Below are 26,343 nucleotides of genomic sequence, written 5' to 3'. Positions count from 1 at the left end.
TAACATCATTCTCGACCTCTGTACTTCGTATCTCTCGCTGGTTCTTTGCGTTTTTCACGTTGCTGCCGCCGTTTACAGCTTACGTTATCGCTAATCGCTGTTGCTTCTATTTATACCCCATTAAACGATCTTCCCAACTTCTTCATCTGCATGGTAGACTTTAAGAGATGCTCGAGCGTAACGTTACTTGATTTTCGGCTTGCGTTGCGACTGAAACGGGCCTGAAGTTTTGAGTATCATTTTGAGAAAATTTTCTTTTAGCCAACGGAGTTGTTCGAGGACCACGTTGAAGTGTTCGGTCGACATTTTTTTTGTAATCGAGTCCTCGTAGCTTACCGCGACACCCGAGGACACAAAAGAGACACAACTTTTGAACCGCCCTGTAGTAAAACATTCCGATACCTTTTTATCGTGCATGATCTGCGACGACAGATTCTCAGACCATGAAGAAGCAATCCCTTCTATGTTGTTTTTGCGTAGTCCTTGTGTTACGATTTGTTGAAAATTCAATCGGTACCCGAAGCTAATCAATTAACCGATTGAGCTCCTGACCTGCACGGCATATTTTTCACGCCATCGTGTACTTTGTGGACTTCGTTTAACTAGCTGATATATTGCAGGACATCATACAGGAGCGTCTGATGGTTTTACAGCTGAGTCTATCGAACCTGAAAGGAACTTGCTTGCCGAGGGATAGCATAGACTCCATGCTGTCTGCCCTCACGGTGAGATTATGCGATTATACTGTATATCATGTGATATGTGATTATACTGTATGTCAGACCACAATACAAATTATAATAAAAATTTGATCAAATCTGTAATTTCATAAAAGTTCACGTATAATATATTAATTACAGAAAATGATAACGGAGCTCCAAGGTTACGAACAAGAAACCAGACAACTTGAGGAGGAATTGCACAAAATTCCAGCGGACACCGAGGCACAGAGACTCCTCTCGAACTTGTCTGAAGTTCAAACAAGAATTTCCACGCTTTTAACTCAGGCTGAACAAGGAAAGGTCACTTTAGAAGCGGCACGTGGACAACAGGTGCAACGTGGACATGATATACACGCATACAAACAATTTTTGGACGAAACTGATGCTTGGTTGAAGAATATTGTGGCGAATATTAAGGAACCGGTCGCCACGAATAAGGTGCGTTTACTGGGGATTCGGGAAAATTTAAAAAATTATTCCAACATGGTATGGTTAATTTGGAAATTTAGTATGTTAGATGGGGTAATTTGTGACTTGGGAATGTGGTATCTAACGCTTTGGGTTTAACATACTTGACTTGGTAATTTGGGATACTGGTCTTTCGGTTCAATAATGATTTGATTTAGGTTATTGGTAATTTGGAAGTTATCTGAAAGCCTGGATGTCTTCCAACTTAAAAATTAACGCTAATTCGAGAATTTGAGTAATTGGTAATTCGGAATACTGGTGTCTGAGCTTTCGGTTCAGTAATGACTCGATTTACATTATTGATAATTTGGAAGTTATCTGAAACCCTAGAAGATGTCTTCCAACTAAAAAATTATCACACAATCACTAATTCAAGAATTACTTTCCTACTTAATTATTAAATTGCCAATTTTATTTCAGACATTTAAAATTCCTAAAATTACCTAATCGTCAAATTCTCCGATTTAGCACCAAAAATTCTCTTCTCATCAACTAAATTCATCTAAAATTACCTCAAACTTTATTTTATCGAATTTCCATAATTTAACACAAACGATCTCAAATCTCCTGAATTACCTCAAACTTCATTTCATCGCATCTCCATAACTTACCAAAAAGCTCCCAAATCGTAATCCCTTAATTTAGAATGTTCGGTTTATTTAAAAATAAAGTGGCATCGAGGTTAGAGACGTAACATACGTATACGTGAACAGGCTTTGCAGGACGAGTTAAGCAGTCACGCGCAGCGAGTATCGGAGCTTGAATCGTTGCCAGAAATCAGCACTCTGGCAAAGGTCCTGAAGAACGCATTATTGGAGGTGATGTCTCGTCTTCAGCAACGGCAGCAGGTATCCAACGTTTTCCAATGCTCAAGGGCTTTCGCAAACTTCGCCGGTGTTCGCGCAACGGTCTCGTGAACCACATGAAAAGATACACAGCTTGTCGAATATGTAGATTTTTCTAAGATCTAATTCTAGTCAATTTGGGGGTGAATATTCGGTCTCTTGCAGGACGTAAGAGACGTCGAATAATTCTGATGTACACAGTATGTATATAAAGGAAGAATAATATATATACTGCCTGTATTTTGTATCATAGGGGAGCAGGGTTAGTGTTGGGTATGGAAATTCTTATAAAATGTACAAAGTTCTTGTCAGGTGCCTTATTCATCTGTAACACCCTGATATAGTCATAGAGAATTTGTATAAATCTAATGTTCAATAATTAACCCCGTTAATTATGTAAATACCCAACACTGTAAAATAGTAAAGCATGTAACCGTTATTTCGCTGCTTCGACGTAGTAATTTATGTTTGTAACGCCACACTTCATACTGCACGTTAATGGGTTAATTAAGGCAACGGTGGATAGAATAGATTATGTACACCTCACGATAATTCTCATTATTTTGCACCATGTCACGTTAATTTTCATCAGCTTCTGTTCACACGCAACACTATCACAATTCCGTTCTCATATATCATCGTGTATTTATTTGAAACGCACTTTATGTTCATCTAGCTTAAGGTAATGGATGTAATTGTATAGACGCAGCATTTTGTTTAAGGAATGTTAATACAGTACTCTGTAATTTTTTTCATGCTGTAATTAAAGTATTCTCATTAATCCCCATCTCCCTCCGTTTTTATTTATCCCACCTCTCATGTCTGGTTATGGAAAGAATATCAATTGTATGTAACTGTATGTATCTCTATACACAGGGTGTTCATCAAATTTCCAGAAACTTTGACTGTACACACCCTTGCATATATGTTTGTAATAATAATAATAATAATGATGGAATATTGTTCGGGAATTATCAGAAAATATTCGAGATTCATATTTTTCAAATGATTATATTTCGATGTTACATTTTTAGTAGACGTTAATAAATTTTCGATGTCTTAACGCGATAAAATTGTTCTTTTTATATATATTATACACACGTGTATTATATACACGTTTCGTGGTATATGTGCGGCTTAAAATAAATTCAAACGTAGCATTCGTTTTGATCTAAAAATACGACAGTGTTGCGCGAAGTGTTCTTGTCTACGGATATTTTCTCGTTCTCTCTCCTCGACGACGATGCTTTTCAAATAAATTCTTCCGCCATCATCGACACCATGCAGGTGCAGCTGTGCCGAGTAGAAATAGTCAAGGCTCACCAAATCATGTAACAATCAACGTCAAATTTCACGTAACTGTGTTCGACGTAGTGCTACCATTAACAAGGACGTAATAAATTTTGCTGCTTTAAAAACAGACATCCGCCATTATTCATGTCAACAATTTGTATTGCATAACAATATTTGTTGGTTACTAAAACGTGATATAACATCTTACATATTATCTCATTTGTGTTTTAATGGCAGAATGTTCATTATTTATACTAATTGTAAAATATTCAGTGAAAATATGAGGAGGGTAAAATTTTGTTTAAAGTTTAAATGTATGTTGGAATAATTGTAGGAAGTTATGAAGAGTATTTTGGCGAAAATAAGGGAGCTAAGGTGTTACGTTATATTGCCAGGAGGTGCATTTTGGAGTACCATGCGTTAGATTGCCACGCTTTAGATTACCACGCATGGTGTCACCACGCGTTAAATTTCCACAAGGTAGATTACCACGCATGGTGTCACCACGCGTTAAATTTTCACATGATAGATTACCACGCATGGTGTCACCACGCGTTAAATTTCCACAAGGTAGATTACCACGCATGGTGTCACCACGCGTTAAATTTCCACGGGATAGATTACCACGCATGGTGTCACCACGCGTTAAATTTTCACATGATAGATTACCACGCATGGTGTCACCACGCGTTAAATTTCCACCGGATAGATTACCACGCATGGTGTCACCACGCATTAAATTTTCACATGATAGATCACCACGCATGGTGTCACCACGCGTTAAATTTTCACATGATAGATCACCACGCATGGTGTCACCACGCGTTAAATTTTCACATGATAGATTACCACGCATGGTGTCACCACGCGTTAAATTTCCACGGGATAGATTACCACGCATGGTGTCACCACGCGTTAAATTTTCACATGATAGATCACCACGCATGGTGTCACCACGCATTAAATTTTCACATGATAGATTACCACGCATGGTGTCACCATGCGTTAAATTTTCACATGATAGATTACCACGCATGGTGTCTCCACGCATTAAATTTTTACATGATAGATTACCACGCATGGTGTCACCACGCATTAAATTTTCACATGATAGCTCACCACGCATGGTGTCACCACGCGTTAAATTTTTACATGATAGATTACCACGCATGGTGTCACCACGCATTAAATTTTCACAGGATAAATCACCACGCATTAGATCGCCACGTGATCAAATTTCACATGGTAGATAGCCACTCACTAAATCGCCACGTGATCAAATTCTACGTATTACATCGCTACGCATTGAATTAACACTCATCAGATCATTACACATTGAATTATCTCATGTTAGATCGCAACTCATTAAATCGTCACGTTAAATTAGAATTACCACGCGTTAGATCACCACCCATTAAATTATCACGCTTCAGATTGCCACATATTAAATTAGTACGCCTTGTATCATTACACCTTGCATCATTAGACTTCTACTCAACATAGACTTAAATTTTGATTTAATCAAAGTACACTAAACATCCAAATTGTTCCCTTATTTCGCTAAAACTTAACTCTCCAAAAATAAAGTGGCAAATCTTAAAAAAACATGAAGTTGTAGGTTCCAGCAACCGAAAGAGCAGACTTTCGCAAGACGAGCCAGGTACAAAAGTGTCTTTTGCATTTGCAGGAGCAAGGAGACGAGGAGGCTCGAGCCGACGAGGCGTCAGATCGAGATGACGCGACACTCGATCAAGCACCCTCCATACACTCGTCGCTCGAAAGTAGTATGCCATCTCTGGCAGACGTTTCCCTGCAGACAGGTCAAAGTCTGTTAGAGAACGATATAGAAAAGCCCCAACAGCTTACGAAGGAAACCTCGACGACTCCAGTATCAGCTGTGTGTCACTTAACGACGCAAACGATGGACGATGACAATCTTCAAACCGAAACTATAAAGATCCTGAAGACAACCGAAGGTGATCACGATGTGATCGAAATAGCCACGAAGAATCTGCCAAGTATATCTGTTCAGGAAGTCGTTCAAGATCGCCCCGAGACAGAGGACATCGTCGTTGACATGAAGTACCAGGACCCCACGAAGGAAAGCACTACCAGTGAGCTGAACATCGTCCACGCTGCTCCGCAATCGTTCGAGACGGTTTTGGTCGAACCTGACGACGTGACAACGGAAGTGGTAGTAGATGAAGATGGTTCCAAGAGGATCATAGTGAGAAAACTGAGGAGGACCACCATGACGAGCAGACAGACCACGCAGCAGCATTTATCCTCTACCGCTGCAGCGATAGGAGACGCTCCATCCGTGGTGCACGCCTTCTCCGAGGCCACCATGAGGGACCAGCAGGTCACCGTGACCACGGCCAAGCCTAACGGCACCATAGAAACCACCACCAAGCAGGTCTATGGTGGTAGAGTAGCTACTGGAACACCGTTCAGAGATGTGAACGTGGAGGAGTTCGAGTCGGCGCCGCAGTACACTCATGTGGTTACTCATGGACAGATACGGGACATCAGTCCTCAGCCCCTCGAAGAGGGTATCCTGATGGAGGGTGGTGAATTCCAGGCGAAAACAGCGAGTGTTCATGCGGTGGTGCAGCAGGTGACCAGAAGAGTGGTCAGAAAAACTAGGAGGATCATTCGGAAGGTGACGATCATTGATGGTAAAGAGACCGCCACGGAAGAGGTCATAGAGGAACCTGAAGAGGTGGAGATCGATGAGAAGAGTATACCTCATATAAGCATCAACGTGGTTAAGCAGGAAGACCAGCGACACGTTGGTGCACAAATTGAGGAAGAAAAAACTGATCAGCCTAAGATCGAGAAGCTTGATGAAGGTACAGATGTGAAAGTTGAAACGAAAGACAAAGATACGGATATGAAAGATGTCACAGAAGATTCAGATATGAAAGATGTCACAAAAGATTCAGATATGAAAGATGTCACAAAAGATTCAGATATGAAAGATGTCACAAAAGTTTCAGATATGAAAGATGTCACAAAAGTTTCAGATATGAAAGATGTCACAAAAGATTCAGATATGAAAGTGGTGACAAAAGATGCAGAAGTGAAAGATGCAGCCAGTCCCGAGATGCAGGGACCTTTCTTCGGCGCATTCGCCAAGGACATGCACCCAAGCACGAAGTACACAGAACCAGAAAAAGAAATCTCTAAACCTGAAGAGGATAAGAAGGTTGCAGATGCTATAGAAAGTCAACAACCTCTAGATGTTCCATCAGAACAGTTTGGAGAGCCTTTGGTAGAGAGCAAAGTTGAAGAGAAATTGCTTCAGCCTGTGAAAAAGCCAACGGACAAGTACGAGCACGAGCAATTCCTGGCCGAGGTAAATGACAAAAAGCCCCTTCCAGTGGACAGCCAAGCGTTCATCGATGCTGAAGTATCCGCTGCTTTGCAGAGTCCTAGCCAAGAGATCAAGATACGAGAGGGCTCGGTATCTGAAGAGTTAGTCAGGTCTCCGATCGACACCGTGTCGGAGGATGTACCGAGCATCGATAAAGCGACCTGTAAGTCTGTCGGTGCACCAGCTATTGAAACACCCGGTATGGAGGTAGAAGGTCGCACGGTAGACGTAGAAAAGCACCCTGACACTAGAGGCACCGTAGATACTTCTGTACTTGAGGAGCCGAAGAGAGCACAAGATCTAGCTCTCGAAGAAATACAAAAGACAGTTGAAATTTCAGGAGAGCCTGCAGCGATCGAAGAGTCACGAGTCGAAACGAAGAAACTTGAAGAGAAGAAAGAGGAACATGTCCTGCCAATCCACGTGAAACAGCAGATAGTGAAGGACTCGTTCGTTCCTGAAATGGATTACGACTACGTGGACGAAGCCCTGAAGCCGGAGTACAAACCCATCTTCCACAAGGTGGAGATATCTCTGGCTGTGAAGAAAGAGGGAGAGGAAGTGGAGCCTGTGGTGTCCGTGAAGAGCCAAACGGAACCGCGAAGTGTACCCTACGGTATGGTGATGGAGGATGTGGACATTAGTCTACCTGCAGCCAAGGAAAGTAAAATTCACGATAAAATCATTCAGACATCTCCACCGGCACCTGAAAGACCCACCACCTTGGAGAAAGAAGTCGCCACCTCCGACAAATCGGTGATCACTTCGGAGAAGGAAGAAACAGACAAGTCGATCATCACTTCGGAGAAGGATGAAACTTCGGACAAGTCCGTGATCGCTTCAGAAAAGGAGGAAGAATATCATCCGAGGCCGACAACGATACCCGAAGAAGAGGTTGCTTTAAAAATCGAGGAAGAAATCGGGTCACCGATGAAGTCCAGCACTTCGTTGATTTCGAACCTTGCAGACTCGATGGAGATTGACATTCCGTTGTCTGACTCTTCGAAACAGATCAGTGAAGCGCCCCAACCGGACGTGACGAAGATATTCGCATCAGGTGAGATGGAGTTGTCTTTGAAGGACGAAACTTCAGAAGGCGAGGATGGATACGAGGCAGACAGGACGATGGTGTCTACAACTACGCCAGATGACGATAACGTGACGCGGACGAAGAAGAAGAAGAAGAGGAAGCAGAGAGTGAGGAGTTCAAGAGAAGAAGAGCCAACAGAGTTTCCCAAAACGACCACCGATGAGGGAGAATTCACTGACGATGTGACGCCAGTGGAGAGCGAAGACGCGAAGGCCACGAAGAAGAAAAAGAAGAAAAGGAAGAGAGACGAAGACAACAAGGAAAAGACTTCACGAATCCCTGGGTGGAACGAAGCGGACACGCAGACTGCTCCTCGGGACTTCAGCGTCTCGGTAGCTACGTCTCCGAAGCAGGAAGAGGTGTCGGCGACTTATGTGCAAACATCGCCGCAGGTACCTGAAGAACCCGAAGTGCCGAAGATCCAAGAGGTCCACAGAGAGGTGCAGACTTCGCCTCTAACACCTGAAGTCATTGAAGAACCCAAAACAGAAGTCCACGCAGAAATGCAAACGTCTCCGTTACTCGGTCTGGACTTCAGCACCCAAACCCTTCAGGAAGAATCTAAACCTGAAACGCAGCATTCCGAGATGCAGACTTCGCCTTTACCAGCGTCAGACTTTGCCATGCAAACTATCAGTGAAGCACCACCCGAAATCGAAGAAACTAGTACTCAGACTTTGGAAACACCTAAAAAAGAGGTTGAAGAGTATGCTGTTCAAACGAGCCCAATAGAAGAGATTCCAGTGATAGTGGTCCCTGCTGAAACGGAGGAAATGCAGGTTCAAACTATGCCTGCCGACGTGGTTTCTATCGAAGCACAGACATCGCCAACAGCACCGTCCATGGAGATGGAGACTCAGACCATAGAGAAGACTGTAGCCGCTGTTGAACAGCAGACAACTCCTTCACCCATCGAGGAGAAGGTTTCAACCTGCATCGCTGTTCAGACTTTGACTCCTGAAGTGCCTGACATCATCGAGACGGAGGCGCAGACGAGTAAACCTACCAGTCCAGAGATGACCACCTTGGACTTCAATGTTCAAGCGGATCTGGTTGTAGAGACCCCAGTGGAAGTGGTGGAAACGCAAACCACCCCCAAGGAGAGTCCCAGACAGTCTGACACCCAAGAAATGGAGTCGCAGACAATTTTACCTCAACCGACCGAAGAAAGAATGATGCAGACCAGTCCACTTAGCGTCTCCCCGGTTCCAGTTGAGGTCTGCGAGCTGTCCGCACAGACCAGCCTCGAGGAAGCCAAACAATCGATGGACGTGCAATCGCAGACCCTTCCCGAAAAGACAGAGACGTTAGATAGCTCTGTGCAAATAAAAATGAGCGAGCCTGGCGTGAAGGAGGGTATCATCCCTGAAACGCGAGACGATGTCGCGCAGACGAGTGTGGAGGAGACACCGTCATTCGTGACTGTTTCTCAACAAACGAATGGAGCTGAAGAGAGAAATATATTTAAGAGTGATGCGCAGGGAGTGCAAGCCACGGTGGATGTGGTGGACGCGTCGACGGAAGTTATGACGCCTGTAAAATATATAGAAATTCCAGTAGCACCTGATGTACAAGTACAAGAAACTAAGGAGGAGTTGTTGATGATGGGCGTTGAAGAGCCGTCTTACGATTTTATACAAACCGAACGATTACAAGGACTTTTGGAGCAAGAACCAAAGTCGGAAGATAAAAAGACAATGGAAGGGCCAACCGCTGAACTGTCGATCAGCGATGAAACCACCAGTAAACTTACTGACACTTCGCAGGATACTAGTATTAACGAGGACTTGAACGCAGCCAAAGTGGACGACAGCAGCGTTGGAAGGAGACAGAAACGGAAGAGGAGACACAAGACGATGGAAATTAGCTCTCCGAGTGAAATGGACCTCGAATCCATATTTGGCCAACCCGTAGAATCTAGGGACGTTTCGTTGAAGTTATCTTATTCTGACGTAGCCAAGAAGAATGTGGGTAAGGAGAAGTCTCCTTCTAGCGATGCCCCTCTCGAGAGGATTTCTGAACAGTCGGACGACGCTGCAACTAAAGAGAGGATCGAAGAAGAGAATGTACAGACCTCATTTACGGAACCAGTTCAAGATGTGTGGTCCCTGAGTAAAGAAAAGACAGATTTAGAACCTGAAGTGCAGCAAGTCCACATGCCTTCACCTGAACCGATGGACACGACTGAGGAACCATTTTCGCCTCCAGAGTCGGTGCAGGAGGATCGACCCAAGATCAAAACCTATGCAGACATCATCACTGAATCTTCCAAGAAGCCTGGTTTGGAGCAAGCTTCGTGGGAGATGGTTCCACAAAAGGGTGCGAGTTCAAAGGCCTTCCTCCTAGCGGAAACCATGGAGTACGATCCTCAGCTTCAGGTCACCCAAAGCTGCCAAACCACGAAAGCTATTTCTGATCGAATGCAGAATCTCCGGAACGCCAAACAGCCGAGTCACCTGGGAAATATTCTGCACATTGCTCACCTGGATCAGGTGGCCAATGAGAAGTTAGCCGAAGAACGTGCCGCTGATGTGAGGAAGGAGTTGTCTCACCTGAAGGACGCCGCTCAAGAGAAAGATGCGATCGCTGTGGAGGAAACCCTGGTGGTCATTGTGGATACCATATCCACGTGGCTGGAGACGATCGAGTACAGGATCTTCTTGAGTAAAGAGTGTCCTAGTGGACCTTCGCACGAGGACAAGACGTACATCGAACTGAAAGACGAAGTGGAGAATGTGGAGGAAAATATACAGGAGTTGAAGAACATTTGGAAGCTGGTGGAGACTAATTATCCTGGGAACGATCGCGCCAGTTTGCAGGAGTGTCTGGACGCTCTCATGCATCAGGTGAAGATGATCGAGGACGTGACTACCGATGGAGAAAAGCATGTGACCAGTGAGCTTGCCCGATGGGACGAGTTCGTGAACGGGGTGAACAACATGTACAGGTAAGATCAAATATAGATCATAATCAAGTATAGTAATAAGGTTTTCATTAACAAGTTCTTGTTATAACAGGCTTATCGAAGAACAACGTGGACAGCTAAACAACATTATTGAGCAGGAAGCATCCACAAAATGGAAGCTTCAAGAGCTCGATAAGTTGGAAAATATAAATCGTTGCCACATGTGGAAGACCGCGTCCCTCCTCACCACTTCTCACGAATTGCTACGCGATTATCCTGGAAAACACATCCCAGAAGAGACCTACACTGCTCACGAGATGGCCAAGGTGATCGAGCACGGTATTTCCATCGAACGCGAACGTCTTCTGCAACTGCTGGCTTTGGCCGAGGAATACGAGCAGACTCTTCGAGAGTTCGCGCAGATCACCGAGATTGCAGAAAATTTACTAGAAAGTCCTATCTCTGTGATGAGTTTGGAACACCTTCAAGAAGAGATGCAGAAGCACAGGAAGTTCTTTGTCAATCTGAATCACTGTCGAGCGATCCTGGAGTCATTGGAGGGTAATTTGGACCCTGAAACGAGGACCAAGTACTCTGACCTTCACGAAGAATTACATAGTAGAGCTATTTCGTTGTTGGATCAAGCAGCGTCCAGAGCTCAACAAATGGCTCTGGCTGCGTCCAGATGGATTCTTCTCGAACAAGGCGTCAAAGAGGAACGAGGATGGCTCCAGGTTGCTCATCAACGAGTTCCTGACCTCCAAACTGTCACGTCATCCGATTACGATCAGTACATCTCCCTGTACCAAGTAAGTATTAAAACGTAAATGTATTTTTAACTTAACATTTGGAGTGCTTTTAACCCTAACATTTGATCAGTTTAACCCACATTTCATCAACAAATTCTTTTTTTAGTCACTGGTAACCGATGTGACGACGCATCACGCTAAGATAATTCAGCTGCTGAACGTAGCCCGCAGTCTTCAGGAATTGGTGAACATCGAAGATCCCGAGGATCGTTATGGAGAAGCTTTGGACGTTATCGTGAAGCTTCAGGATGACGTAGAATCGTCGTTGAGGAGATTGTTGGCCTTCAGGGAGAGTTGGAGCAATCAGGATGCGTTGATGAACAGATTGGAGAACTGGATGAACAAGGTTGAGAAGGAGCTGGGTAGTCTGCATGATCCGTCTGGGGGTCACATACGACAATTTTGGGTAAGTTTTCATATGTGTGGGTGAAGATGATGTGGATGAGACATGTTTTAAATCGTTGGACATCACATGTGTTGTGATGTACAATATATCCATACAACATATACATGATGTCCATACATATCTCCATATATATACATACATCTCCATACATATACATACATCTCCATACATATACATACTTCTCCATACATATACATACATCTCCATACATATACATGCATCTCCATACATATACATACATCTCCATACATATACATGCATCTCCATACATCTCCATACATATATCTCCACATGCATAAAAGTTCCTATGTGTTGTATTCCCAATATGTATTCCCAACATATGTTCCACACATGTGTTACTTCCTATACGTTATATTGCCTACGCATTACATTCTCCACGCCCTATATTTCCCACTTGCTGTATCCCCATTTACTTACTTCCCTTTCTTCACCCTAACTATGAACTCAAACCTATGAACTCAAACTTCACCTCATTCTCCCCAGGAGCTGAAGGCCCAGTACGAGGTCCACAACAACATGCGAGAGGAAGCGAACAACAGTTTCGAGCAAGCGCTCAGAATCATCCCCCTCTCCGACGAGATGTTGCAAAGACAGTTCCACCGCGAGGTCCAAGATCGCTGGGACGACGTAAGCCACCGTATCAACGAGATCCAAGAACAAGTGACTAGAAACATTTCCTCAGAAGACATCTCTTCCAACGAGAAACTGAAGCTCCTCGAAAGAGAGTTGAACGAGCTACGAATGACCATAGACGGTTTCCACGGAGTCCTCAAAACGGAAGAAGAACTGGATCTCTACATCGAGCGACTGACCGTCCTCTTCGACAGAATATCGTTGATTCAAGACGAGCTAGGTCGGCTAGGTCTTCTTCCGGTCGCAGAGAGCGAGAAAGTCGGAGTGCTGTTGTCTTCCGCTCGTCGAATCGAGAGTCAGATCAGCGAGGAACTGGACGCGGCACAATTATTAAGGGAAAGGCTTCAAGCTATTCACCGTGGCCTCAACCGTGTCAGGAAAGCTCATCAGCGGCAATCATCTATATTGGATCAATGCGAGGGAAGCGAACGACAGGGAAGCGACGTGGTCGCGGCTGCTGTAGAGCGTTGTCAAACGGTCGCTGACGAGCTCGCTATATTGTGGCAGGATATCATGGGACTCAGACAATTACTCCACACTTTGCCAACCATTATGAGGGTCTCCGTATCACCTGTCAGCGTGGAACGCGATATCTCCAACCTGCAGGATGCACACACCGATCTGGAGGCCAGATGCACTCGGCTGTTGGCGCTGCTGAGAAACAGACTTGCTCTGTGGAGGAGGTTCGAGAGACAGCTGGAAATGGTGCAGCAGTCCGTTCAGGAAGCTGATTACATGATGGAGTTGCTGACGGTTCAGGGATCGGTCGATTATGACAGACTACTCAAAGCTACTGAACGATTGGAGGTGAGTTTTGAGATAAGAGATAACTTTGTGATTAGTCTTCACTTTTACTTGGTGAATGGATTATCAAGGTCTACCTGAGAATGGCTTTGTAGACTTTTAGGTATTGTAAGTGCATAAGCATCCTAGGACATGTTTGTTGAGGGTTTATGATGGTATAAATATTAATTATCGACCCTGAAATGACTGGGAACAGATGTGACTCACGTCTGTGAAATGTGTATGATGCATCGATTAAAATTAAATACTCAAATTTCTTTGTGCATTGAGTAATATGAAATATTATCAGCGTTCGCGATAAACGTGTTACAGTAAAGAAACCGAAGCAATTAATTTGGCTAGAGCAAATTGAGAAGTAAAATATCCTGAACGAGTGTAATTATCCACTGCGACAAGCAGGGTGTTAATTAAGAAGCTTAAAATCGCTGCACGACAACGAAGCGATTTGCACCATCCAAGTACCTATAATCCAAACTGTTTTGTACTCGAACATTCCTTGAAACTCTTCGGAGCCGAGAATGCGTTAAAACTTGCAGAAGTTTCAATGACTATAATCTAGAGGTATCGAGCGCCCTGCTTTCACGTGGCGCGACCACGCTTTTACTTGTTCTACTAAAGAAACTACGAAAAACTTCATTAAAAAGTAACTCATCGTTGCAGCAAAGTTTGAACGTGCTTCGTGTTTTATATTTTCAACTATTTCAAAGTTGAAATTCACTTTTGCGTGACGCACGTTGCATCGTAGCGGTAATTAAATCTAAAACGAACTGTTTTGCGCAAAATATTTTAGTTACTAATATTCGGGTTTTAGGGTCGTTGACGAAGGAATGTACTTTGAGTTTATGGAATAAGATTTAGGGGAAATTTGAGTGTTTGTATTTGGAAAAATTTGGAATTTGGGAAGGTGGGATTGGGGGGTGTGGACTTGGGGAATTTGGAAATTGGGGGATTTGGAAATTGGGGGATTTGGAATTGGGGAATTTGGGAATTGGGAGATTTGGAAATTGGGGGATTTGGAATTGGAGGATTTGGAATTGGGGAATTTGGGAATTGGGGGATTTGGGAATTGGGGGATTTGGAAATTAGGGGATTTGGAATTGGGGAATTTAGGAATTGGGGGATTTGGAATTGGGAGATTTGGAAATTGGGGGATGTGGAGTTGGGAAATTTGGAATTAGGAAACTTGGAATTAGGGGATTTGGAAATTGGGGGACTTGGAATTGGAGAATTTGGAAATTGAAAAATTTGGAATTGGGGGATTTGGAAATTGGGACATTTGGATTTGGGAAACTTGGAATTGGGAAATTTGGAATTGGGGGACTTGGAATTGGGAAATTTGGAATTGGAAAACTTGGAATTGGGAAACTTGGAATTGGGGGACTTGGAATTGGGAAATTTGGAATTGGAAAACTTGGAATTGGGAGGATTGGAAATTGGTAAATTTGGAATTGGGAAACTTAGAATTGGGAAATTTGGAATTAGAAAATTTGAAAATTTAAAAACTTGGAAATTTGAATATTTAAATAGTTCTAATTAAAAGTCACTAGAAACCATTACCGGAAAACACTTTCCTCTTCGATAACCTTCGCCACGTGCTAAAGAACCGCGGTCGGCGCTGCGCATGCGCGATAGTACAGGGATCGGTGTTATCGCGGGTCAGCTATCAGTGGCACGAGTTCCGTCGTGGCGTACGGATCGGTAGCGCGTTAGTTCAAACGTTTCGTAAGTGTCTCTCGACAGTGATACTCCTCCAACAGAATTAATCGTGAAATAAACTATCCTTGGATTACATTAACCCTTTGAACGGTGGTGAAATGAAGAATGAAGAACTGCGGTGACACGATCCACGCGAAAAATCGACGAAACGTCAGTTTGCGAATGGTCGAGCATGTCTACGCTCGACACATCGTATCGGCTGATCGGAAGTAAGCGTTCAATATTCATGGGTACCATTTGTTGAACGATTTTAATCATTCGTACTTTGGAACGAAACGGAGCGTTAAAATACGTAATTTTTGCGTCGAAGAGAAGATGGAACACGTGGATTGTTTTGCTTTCTTTTGTCTCCTCTATGTTGAAGTCGTTGCTTTAAAATTTGAAAACGTTGCTTTAAAATACGCAGTAAACCCAGGTTTTTATTTGAAGCTTCTTTTTATTAATCTTGAAGGCATTTTTAAATTTCTGTTCACGAGATCTCCATAGTTGAAGGAAGGGTTAAAATAGTGAAGTTGAAACCTTCGAGAACGTCGTGCCCTACAGGCAGTAATCCGTTGTGTATACACTCGACCTAAACAGGGACTGTGTATACAAAAGTGCGAAAACAGATGAGTCGTTTTAGGAGGATCAACAGCTGTGCTCCAAATAGACATTTTTAATCTCCACTGAAAGAAGATAGCTACTGTAGATAGTTCCTACAAATATGAGCACCAGAATTCTCCAACTGTAATCGTAATCAACAGGTCGATCGAATTGTCCTTGAAGAAAGTCATATCGTAATTCTTCATTTACATTTCACTTGTGTTTCGAAATCCGTGATAATTGCGATTCGTCGCAATAAATTCGTCACGGAAATATGCAGCGAGCGTCGCTCGCAAATTGAGGAAATAGATCATATGACATGGAATTTGCGAATTTAGAAATTTACTAACCGACCATAACCAAGTTTCACTTCGAAAGTTTGCTAAAACTCTCAATAAAATACACTTTGCACTGCGTAGTAAAAGTCAAGTGCAAAGGGTTAAATATTCTTAACTTGTATATAAATAAAACTCGAAGAAGAATTTCATGCAACAGCCAGATATATGCTACACTCGGCTAATTAAAAACGCGTGACGCGTATCGAAATAAAAACGATACTGTTATACCGCAGAAGTTCGCTAATCCACTTTGATGTAATTACACGGGATGACACAAACGAGCACGATGTCTGCTCTTGTGACGCACTGATACGGTATGTAAACTATGCCCACGTGGAAAAGCACGGGTTTACCTGTACATGTAGTCTCGATGATGTTTATGATCGTGCTCGACGTTCGTTTCCGATTTCGCCCACCGAATTTCAGTCACGAATCCACACATCGGAATCCGACGATAAACTCCCGCCCAACTGCACACTTCATACTTATTTTTATACTTTTATCATTCATGAGGTAACTGTAATAACGTTCTTTTTACTATCGTGGATTATTTTTTATTGGAGAATATGCGATGGACTATATGATGATTAATTAGCAAAAACTATATTTAACTACATTTGCTATTTTACAGTTTAACTCAATTTTTTTAGGCGGTTGCAGATAGCTATTTATTGCTACCATGTTGAGACAATTAACAAAAATTAAAATGTTAAGTAAAGTTTGTCTTCGGAGATCTTTGATTATCAAAATTAAACTCAAAATTTAATTACGGTGAAAATATTAGACTGGTGCGTCATATGAACTGTAGGGTGCGTCACGAGTGCAGTACGCATGGCAAAGAGTTAAACAAGGTTCTAATAATTTCACACAAGGTCTCAGTAACTTTAAACAAGGTCCCAGTAATTTTGAGCAAGTTTCTAATAATTTTACACAAGGTCTCAGTAACTTTAAACAAGATCCCAGTAATTTTGAGAAACGTTCTAATAATTTTAAACAAGATCCTAATAATTTTGAGAAAGGTTCTAATCATTTTAAACGAGGTTCCAATAATTTTGAGCAACGTCCTAGTAATTTTAAACAAGGACCTCAATTTTGTAGTAAAGTTTCCCAAATACTCAGCAGATATTTCTTACATATTTATTTTTATAAAACAGTAAAATTATTTGCAAAAATGTAAATTTTATGATAGATGAATATTATAAGTATTGTGAAGAGCTGAGGAATTTTAGGCAGTGCGATTGCACAAACGGAGCGGAAACTACGGTCTGGCCGCAACTTCCTGTACCGTTGCTTTATCGCGATTCCTCGTCCACAATTCCGATCTGAATCCCGTTGCATTCAGCGGCTTCCGGCTGGTGAAAAATCCGATGACCGGCTTCGTTAAAATTGACAAGTCGCCTGCTGTGCATCTGGAAATAGAAACCGAAGAACCATTACTCAAATTAATATCGCGTTTTCAGAACGATATTATTTTCTTATTAATCAGAATCAAATACTGTGAATATACAATGATACTGAATTTAATATCAGTTATACAAAAAATTAAAATTAAATATGACTTCGTTTTAAACTTTTATTTTTCTTGAATGAAGATAAGAACTAAGAACGTTGAGAACAATAAAATTAAACATGACTGTGTTTCAATCTTTCAATTTTCCTAAAAGAAATCTTAAGAAATGTGCAACTAAATCTTAAAGATTATAACATCCGCATAATTTACATAACACAGAAACAATTTTATGAACGTTAAAAGTTAAACAGAGTAGTAAAATATGCATTTACACAAATTATTAGGAGTAACTCCATTAAAAAGAACGAAATTATCTGGTCGTAACAGAGTAGAAACGCGACGGTTTCTAGTTAAGCAAAAATTAGACCGGCTATAAATATTCGAAATATCAGTAGAAGTCGAGAACGAAATCGAAAGGGAAGTTTCCCGGAGCGAGCGGGAATTTCGCTGACTAGAAACGTTGTTGGCGGTGATTTGATTTCCGCTTAGTCGTTTCGCCGGAAAATTCTCAGGCAGGTTAACGAACTCGAGTACACGACACAAAATTAGTCCAACCACGCTCTGACCGAATTCAAGGCGCGAGCTTCGAAACGTGCTGGTCTCGTGACTCAAAATTATTTATAGTCCGTATTTAAGGGAAACTGGCATCTGCATTCTTTGAGTACACGTTGCTGTCCGGTCAATCTCTAATTCGATCTAAACTTAATCGATAGGTTCTGATACGTGCCCAATAGGAGAATGAAGAGGTGCTTCGAATGGGGGGATTTGGAATTGGGGGATATGGAATTGTCAAATGTCGAATTGGGAAATTTGGAAATGCAAGCTTAGGAATTGGGGGATTTGGAATTGCAAGCTCTGGAATTAGAAAATTTGGAATTGCAAAATTTGGAATTGGGGGATTTGGAATTGGGAGCCCCAGAATTGCGGAGTATGGAATGGGGGGGGGGTTGGAATTGCAAGTTTTGGAATTGGGGGATTTGGAATTGCGAGGTCTGGAATTGCGAGGTTTGGAATTGGGAGATTTGAAATTGGGAGATTTGGAATTGCAAATTCTGGAATTGCAAAGTTTGGAATTGGGGGATTTGGAATTGCGAGCTTTGGAATTGGGAGATTTGGAATTGCAAGCTCTGGAATTAGGAAATTTGGAATTGCAAGCTCTGGAATTGGGGGATTAGGAATTGCAAGCGCTGGAATTGGGAACTTTGGAATTGGGAAATTTGGCATTGCAAAGTTTGGAATTGGGGGATTTGGTATTGCGATCATTGGAATTGGGGGATTTGGAATTGCGAGTTCTGGAATTGGGAAATTTGGAATTGGAAAATTTGGAATTGCAAGCTCTGGAATTAGGAAATTTGGATTTGCAAAGTTTGGAATTGGGGGATTTGGAGTTTGGGGATTTGGAATTGAGGGATTTGAAATTGCAAGCTCTGGAATTGGGAAATTTGGAATTGGGAAGTTTGGAAGTGGGGAATTTCTCATTAAAAAATTCCACAGATAAATCCGAGGAATTCAGTTTCATTCGCATATCGAGAAAATGTAAATGTGAGTAGATAATATGATAATGCAAACGAGGTACGGTGTCCAATGGAATTGGGAAATGTTTACAAAGGTCTATCAAGTTAATGGCTACGATGATCGCAATTAACTGTACTTATCTAGCAACAGACCAATCGTTCAATTCGTTTCGACCGAACAATAGAACAATGTCCGAGCCTTTTTTTCTCGTTCTATTCCCGCTGCACTCGCGATTACGTAAGAAACACTTCGATTCCATATGATCGCAAGAATACGTGAAACGATGTAAGAATATCATGCAACGCGCGTCACAGATAATTTTAATCGTTAGTAATAAGCGTGAAACGCGTGCACAGTGTATTTTCCTTGCTTCGAGCGTTTATCCACTGTCGCAATATACAATGAACTCATCGATCTAATACGTGATCCTGAATTAGCATTCGTTACCGATATCCTGATAAATAGATATTAATCGTCGTAATTATCAAAGAAGAAAACTATGAAGAGTCAACGAGGAGACGAGTAATCGACCGTACAGAATCAATTAAAGTTTCATTGAACTCTGCAGTTCAATAAAAGAAGCTTCTCTACGTGAGTTCATTTCGCTACGACTCTGTGTAGCGAAACGCGGATAAATAAGCTGATTAAGGGAGCTTGATCGAACCCGTTTAATCGATACAGGCAAGCGAAAAAGGAGAGAAAGTAATAAGCGCCAGTTTACCGCGTTGACTAATTCTTGGCGGAAATGAACTTTTAACGACCGCACTTAACGCTTTACGAAAGACTACGTCGTTCTATTTTATTTCATTTTCGTTATTTGAAGGAAACAATAAATGTAGCCAGTACATTAAACATTTTAGTAATTATATGCTGGTCTTTCAATTTTGACGACTGACAAAATATGCATTATACGATGAAAACCTAATGAAGTTGACTAAAAGGCATAGTCAAACATTTTGACTGATCAGAGGTACATAAAGTAGTAGTTAAATTATCAAGTTCACATCGCTTTAAATTAAAGGTATAGATCAACAGGTCACTTTAAAAGTTTGACCTAAAGACATACAGACAAGAATGCAAAGCAAATTGTACTATAATATTAAATAATTGTTAACAATTCTTTCGTTAAAATGTACATGCTGCTACTATAAATAACTAATATTAAAATATATATCTATTAATTGTACATAAGGGGTGTATTTGTGTAAAAGGGTTAAAGTACTCAAAGTTAGCAGAAATATGAGAATGGTAATATAGTTTGTGAAAGAAACGTTTGATGTGTTACAGGGTCTCAGCGGTGATTTGGGAGCCCGAGAAGTTCTCATTGGCGAATTGCGGGAAGCTGCCGAACCTCTGCGGGAGGGTTGCGCTGCAGAGGTCCGCGAGAAGGTCGAAGCAGCGGTAAATGAGGCCGTGCAGGCCTGGGAGGACACCAGGGCCGAATTAGATGCCCTTTGCACCAAGTATCAGCACGCGTGCAGATTGTGGCAACAGTACAAAGATTCGAGTGCCGCGGTGAAGGCTTGGGTGGACACCCAGATGGACAGCGTTGCTAACCTGCCACCTGAAGAAGCCGTCAAGCACATCAAGGTAAGTTTTCTGATTAGTGAAAGTTGGAGTCTTGAGAAATAGGAGAATTTGGGGGGTTGGTGATTTGAGAATTTAGGAATTTGGGAATTTGGAAATTTGGAAATGTAGTAATTGGACAATGTGGGAATTTGGGAATGTGGAAATTGGACAATGTGGGAATTTGGAAATGTGGAAGTTGGACAATGCGGGAATTTGGGAATGTGGAAGTTGGACAATATGGGAATTTGGGAATGTAGAAATTGGACAACGTGGGAATTTGGAAATGTGGAAGTTGGACAATGTGGGAATTTGGAAATGTGGAAGTTGGACAATGTGGTAATTTGGGAATGTGAAAGTTGGACAATGTGAGAATTTGGGAATGTGGAAGTTGGACAATGTGGGAATTTGGGAATGTGGAAGTTGGACAATCTGGAAATTTGGGAATGTAGTAATTGGACAATGTGGGAATTTGGGAATGTAGAAATTTATCAATGTGGAAATTTAGGAATGTAGAAATTGATCAATGTGAAAATTCAGAAATGTAGTAATTGAGCAATGTGGGAATTTGGAAATGTAGAAATTGATCAATGTGGAAATTCAGAAATGTAGAAATTGAACAATGTGGGAATTTGTAAATGTAAAAATTGGGAAAAGAGAGAATTTGGAAATGTAGAAATTGAGAACGTGAAGCTTGAAAAAGAAAATAGAAACAAGTTGATGAAAACACGATGACGAAAGTGGAAAGATTTCGTGAACGTATATATAGAATTTGAATCATCGGATAACATATACCTACGCAATGCACAATTTGTTTTTGGAAAGATTTAATTTATCGCTTTAACAGTGAAGTAACGTTTTCGATGTTCCTCTTCTGTTTGGATTTCGTCGGGTCGGATTGTCCTGACAAAACATGAGTCATCGTTACAATACATGGTGGACCAGGGGTCATAGAAAGTAGCCTAATAAAACAAACACAATAAATTACCTAAACCATTTAAGCGACTTAATATAAAGAAACCGACAACATTATTTAAACGTTATAATACCCTTCATTTAAATATTCAATAAATTTTATTTATTTAAATATTCAATGAATATTCAAGAAATATCTATTTCACGAAGGTTAAATAGTTGACTAAAACCTTGAGAACAAGGTATCATTGTTATCAGAAATGATGACATAATATTCATTATCAAAATTGTGCACTTTAAAGACAGGCTGTCTGTTAATCTCCGATAAGACAATGATTCGAAGAGTTATCGATCCACCATAGCAACAATTTTCGAGAGAACCTCAAACAATCGATATCTCCAATATTTTAGGACACTTATAACGCATAGAAATTACAGCACGTAGTTACAACCCATAGGTGACATAACGCGTTAAAAATATAACACACGGAGAGATTCATGGAGATTACCACGCGTGGCCATCTGACACGTACAAAATACAGCACATAAGGAATACAATGCGTGGAAAGTACAACACGTTGGGAATACAACGTGTGATGATCTAACTCTTAAGGTACTGGACGCATATCAATCTAACACGCGACCATACTGCGCATAGCAATACAACATAGTTATTTTACGATACTAGTTTTGGTGGAGATCCGTGAAGTCTTTTACCTGTATAATTTCAAAACATTCCACACATGAGTAGTTTCAAGCATACTTCACATGAATGTACTAATGTACTACATCGTTCTCATCATTCAATTGTACGATAACACATGTGCATGATTCAATTTCTTAATTTAAAAAAAAACTGCAAAAGACATTAATTAAATTTCACATCCCCTATTCGAGTTAATACAACATTTTGTATAAGTATTTTTTAATTATTTCTGCATTACGCATGTAATGTATGAACCATATTAACACTTACATATATGACAAACACAGTAAAACAACCAATAGAAAAATAATTTAAAAAAGATTAAATTTTTGAAACTGCTCCCATGCTAACAAAAGTTCCTTCGAAAAGATCCAAAGTGAAATTGTACCATAACACATGTGCATGATTCAATTTCTTAATTTAAAGAAAAACTGCAAAAGACATTAATTAAATTTCACATCCCCTATTCGAGTGAATACAACATTTTGTATAAGTATTTTTTAATTAAGTCTGCATTACACATGTAATGTATGAACCATATTAACAGTTACACATATGACAAACACAGTAAAACAACCAATAGAAAAATAATTTAAAAATGATTAAATTTTTGAAGCTGCTCCCACGCTAACAAAAGTCCCTTCAAAAAAGTGAAATAAAGGTGCCAGGGGATGAAGACAAATGACGTCATAAAAAATAATGAAATTCGTCCACCTACCCCACCCATAAAAATATTGGAATCAGCGTACACCCTCGAAACGTGTCCCTTGAATGGAAGCAGTGTCAACGTCCCTAGCCCGAAGCCGCTGCACGTCTATACGATTCACCCTACGCAAGTGCGAGAAAACGTGTGTGTCTGGCAGAGTGCGAGGGTAGGTCGTTGAAATACAGGGCAACAGAGTCGCTCCCCACTTGGTCGGGGTATGCGCATCGATCCCCGGAGACGGCAGTCTGGTCCAGAGCGTCGGGACGCTTGTTTCTCTCCTCTGGCGAGCTTCACGGGTCTCGTTATCGTGCACGTTTCTCCGATAACGTTGCAAACACGCTCCGAATCACGCTGGATTTTACCGAATCACTTCTTTCGTGCCATTTCCGGCCGATCGAAAATTCGAAGCATGTGCGACTCCAGACGACACGTGCGCGATCCTCTTCTTGCTTCCGTGCGTGACTCGCCGTGAAAAATAGGAACGGTGACCTAAATTGAGATAACATGTGCACACCCGAGGAGATTAAGGTACGATCGAAGAAGGATTCCGCGATATCGCCGGGTGGACAGTGAAAGGGCGTTCTCGTTTCTTCGTGGAATTCACTGAAGATATCTTGGTTCTAGTCTTTATTTTCTTTTCTCCGCTTTCTCCCTTTTTATCCCGTTTGCGTATGTCGTGTGGTTTCACCAGTGCACGTCTGAAAGCGTTGCGTTGTTCCCCGGAGGGACAACCCTTGTCTGTCGATATCTGAAACGCTGATTCTGCGGTAGAATCTCTGTTCCTGCGTGCAGTGCGCTCTACTGAAATAGAATTTCTCTGATGCCTCGTGAGTGCTGCGCTAATCTAGCAAATTGCCGAGGATACCTTTGGATTATGTGTCACTTGCATTCGAGTGACGTACCATTTTCTTTAACAATCTATCTTCTATTTTAACCACGCTGCAAATTTTATACCTAAAGCTTGATCTAAAATTCTTGCTTTTTAAATAACAATTAATACTCATAACATATCTGTTATGATATGAATATTGCAATAATTTTTCCGGCAGTCTATCAGTTCCGTATTAATATTATGTAGCAATGTATTAAAATAATAAATGCTCAATCATCCAACTATTAAAACAAGGAAATATGTAATAAATATCCCTCAGTCTAATCACCAATAATCCACCATAATCGCAAAAATTGATACATGTACCATTGAGAATAAAAAGCATGACGCTCGATCAAGTTGCATCCACTTGACGCGTGTGTCATTCGTACACGTCCCGCTTTTTTACCACGGTTCCCCTCCTCTTTTTCATTCATTCATTCGTGCCATTCATTTACGTGTCATTCACACAAACATACCCTCGCATATATGGTTGTTTTCTATGATAGATGAAACTCGAAATTTGAAAATCGTTCGAGCAACGCAACGTTATCGCTACTCTGTGCTACAGTGGTCTCCCCTTTTCTTTTTTCAAGAAATAACACAAATTTATATTTAGCTCGCGCTCGATCCCGCTATCTTTAGCGTGTAGTTAACAGGTTTCTGAAATCTTAAAGTGTCCACGAGAAACGTGATAATAGCATGAGACTCCTTCTTAATCGTGGTTGTTTCGCAAACATGTGACTCGGTGATAAAACTTGTAATATCTTTAACTCTCGTTTGTAGTGATGTACTTAATGCATGCGTTAAATGTGAGGAGGACGCGTTGTAATTTCGACGCGTTGTACTTTCAAGGCGCTGTAATTTCGACGCGTTGTAATTTCGATGCGCTGTAATTTCCACGCACTATAATTTCTACGCGCCGTAATTCCCACGCGTTGTAATTTTTACGCGCTATAATTCCCATGCGTTGTAATTTCTACGCGTTGTAATTTCTACGCGCTGTAATTCCTACGCGCTGAAATTTCTACGCGTTGTAATTTCTGCGCGATGTAATTTCCACACGCTGTAATTCCCACGCGTTGTAATTTCTACGCGCTGTAATTTCTATGCGCCGTAATTCCCACGCGTTGTAATTTTTACGCGCTGAAATTTCTACGCGTTATAATTTCTGCGCGATGTAATTTCTACGCGTCGTAATTCCCACGCGTTGTAATTTCTACGCGCTGTAATTTCTATGCGCTGTAATTCCCACGCGTTGTAATTTCTACGCGCTGTAATTTCTATGCGCTGTAATTCCCATGCGTTGTAATTTTTACGCGCTGTAATTCCCACGCGCCGTAATTCTCACGCGTTGTAATTTTTACGCGCTGTAATTCCCACGCGTTATAATTTCTGCGAGATGTAATTTCGACGCGTTGTAATTTCCACGCGCTGTAATTCCCACGCGTTATAATTCCTACGCTCTGTAATTCCCACGCGTTATAATTTCCACGCGTTGTGATTTCCACGCGTTGTCATTTCTACGCGCTGTAATATCCACGCGTTGTAATATCTACGCGCTGTAATTCCCACGCGTTGTAATTTCTACGCGCTGTACTTTTCACGCGTTGTACTTTCGACGCGCTGTAATCTCAGCACATTACAATTTCGTCGCGCTGTACTGTCAACGCACTGTAATCTCAGCACATTACAATTTCGTCGCACTGTAATGTCAACGCATCGTGATCTCCATACAATAGAATCACCAATTCCATCACAACGCACCTAATTACACTATAAATCCCACCAAAGACAACGCCGCAAGAACTAAAACTCAAACTTTCAAATTTGCAATGAAAAGTTAATACAGTTCACAGCAACACAAGTGCATACTTTAATGCAGTTCCAAGTTGGTCGACAAAGTTAAATGCATGCATTAATCAGCAAGAGCCGCAATTTATGAACTTTGAATTTTCTGCAGATTTGCGAGGAAACAATGGCGGAACACAAGGAAAGATTGGCGGAACTTCGTGGCCTGGTTGCACAAATTGCATCCGACGTTGGTTTGGATGCAAGCGGACCATTGCACTGCGAAGTTGAGGCCCTCGGACAACGTCTCGAAGACATCCGTGAAACGCTGTCGTGTCTCGCAGACGCGGCAGACGCTCGTGCCCTCAACCAGGAGTATGCACGTGGCGATTTATGTCAGGCAAAAAATTTCTTGGGCGCCGTCCAACAGGCGAGTATATGTTATACTAAATTGTGTAATCTTTTCGCCGGTTTTATTTTTCGAGACATTCTTTAACCTTCGGGCCCTATGGCTCCCGAAACAAATTTTTAGGAAACGGGGTCGAACAGAAACTGAAGCAACTATAGTTGTGACGGTTTTTATCATAGATTAGGATCATAGAAATCATTTGTCGACATCTTGATTTTATTTAGTATTGAATTGTTAAATAATTATTTTGCTGAGAATAATTATTATGCGGAATTTTAACAAGAAGTGTTGAAGTGTGGGTGATTGTTCAGGGGTTGCATTTTCGTTGCAGTAGCGCGTCACGGTT

General features: G+C 41.5%; 2 protein-coding genes and 1 long non-coding RNA gene across 6 annotated transcripts in view; 2 read left to right on the top strand and 1 right to left on the bottom strand.

The window, feature by feature from the left end:
* The window catches only part of LOC100876515 (Muscle-specific protein 300 kDa), an 89,466-nt gene extending 86,644 nt beyond the window's left edge, over window positions 1-2,822 (top strand). Inside the window, exons 39-41 of one of the 3 annotated variants that reach the window (XM_076535867.1) lie at window positions 621-725; window positions 861-1,160; window positions 1,913-2,822. In XM_076535867.1, coding sequence (XP_076391982.1) covers window positions 621-725; window positions 861-1,160; window positions 1,913-2,107 — 600 coding nt within the window. In that variant the 3' untranslated portion in view covers window positions 2,108-2,822. Of the gene's footprint in view, window positions 1-620; window positions 726-860; window positions 1,161-1,861 lie in introns of all 3 variants that reach the window. The other 2 variants (XM_076535866.1, XM_076535868.1) reach the window with 2 other exon arrangements.
* A 390-nt stretch (window positions 2,823-3,212) lies between these two features.
* Window positions 3,213-26,343, top strand: part of LOC143263951 (muscle-specific protein 300 kDa-like) — a 32,176-nt gene continuing 9,045 nt past the window's right edge. The window contains exons 1-7 of one of the 2 annotated variants that reach the window (XM_076535875.1): window positions 3,213-3,366; window positions 5,016-10,741; window positions 10,812-11,508; window positions 11,615-11,914; window positions 12,419-13,375; window positions 20,321-20,623; window positions 25,761-26,018. In XM_076535875.1, coding sequence (XP_076391990.1) covers window positions 5,115-10,741; window positions 10,812-11,508; window positions 11,615-11,914; window positions 12,419-13,375; window positions 20,321-20,623; window positions 25,761-26,018 — 8,142 coding nt within the window. In that variant the 5' untranslated portion in view covers window positions 3,213-3,366; window positions 5,016-5,114. The remainder of the gene's footprint in view (window positions 3,367-5,015; window positions 10,742-10,811; window positions 11,509-11,614; window positions 11,915-12,418; window positions 13,376-20,320; window positions 20,624-25,760; window positions 26,019-26,343) is intronic. The other variant, XM_076535874.1, reaches the window with a different exon arrangement.
* On the bottom strand, window positions 16,557-25,767 carry LOC143265201 (uncharacterized). The gene is made up of 3 exons (XR_013039435.1): window positions 25,565-25,767; window positions 21,395-21,561; window positions 16,557-17,417 (listed from the first exon to the last, which is right to left on the bottom strand). It is a non-coding gene; the product is annotated as an uncharacterized LOC143265201 (long non-coding RNA).

Source organism: Megachile rotundata, chromosome 9, assembly GCF_050947335.1.
Source record: "Megachile rotundata isolate GNS110a chromosome 9, iyMegRotu1, whole genome shotgun sequence".
NCBI classification, from domain to species: Eukaryota; Metazoa; Arthropoda; class Insecta; order Hymenoptera; family Megachilidae; genus Megachile; species Megachile rotundata.
The sequence above is the reverse complement of the archived record's forward strand: the minus strand, read 5'-3'. Positions and strand labels throughout refer to the sequence as shown.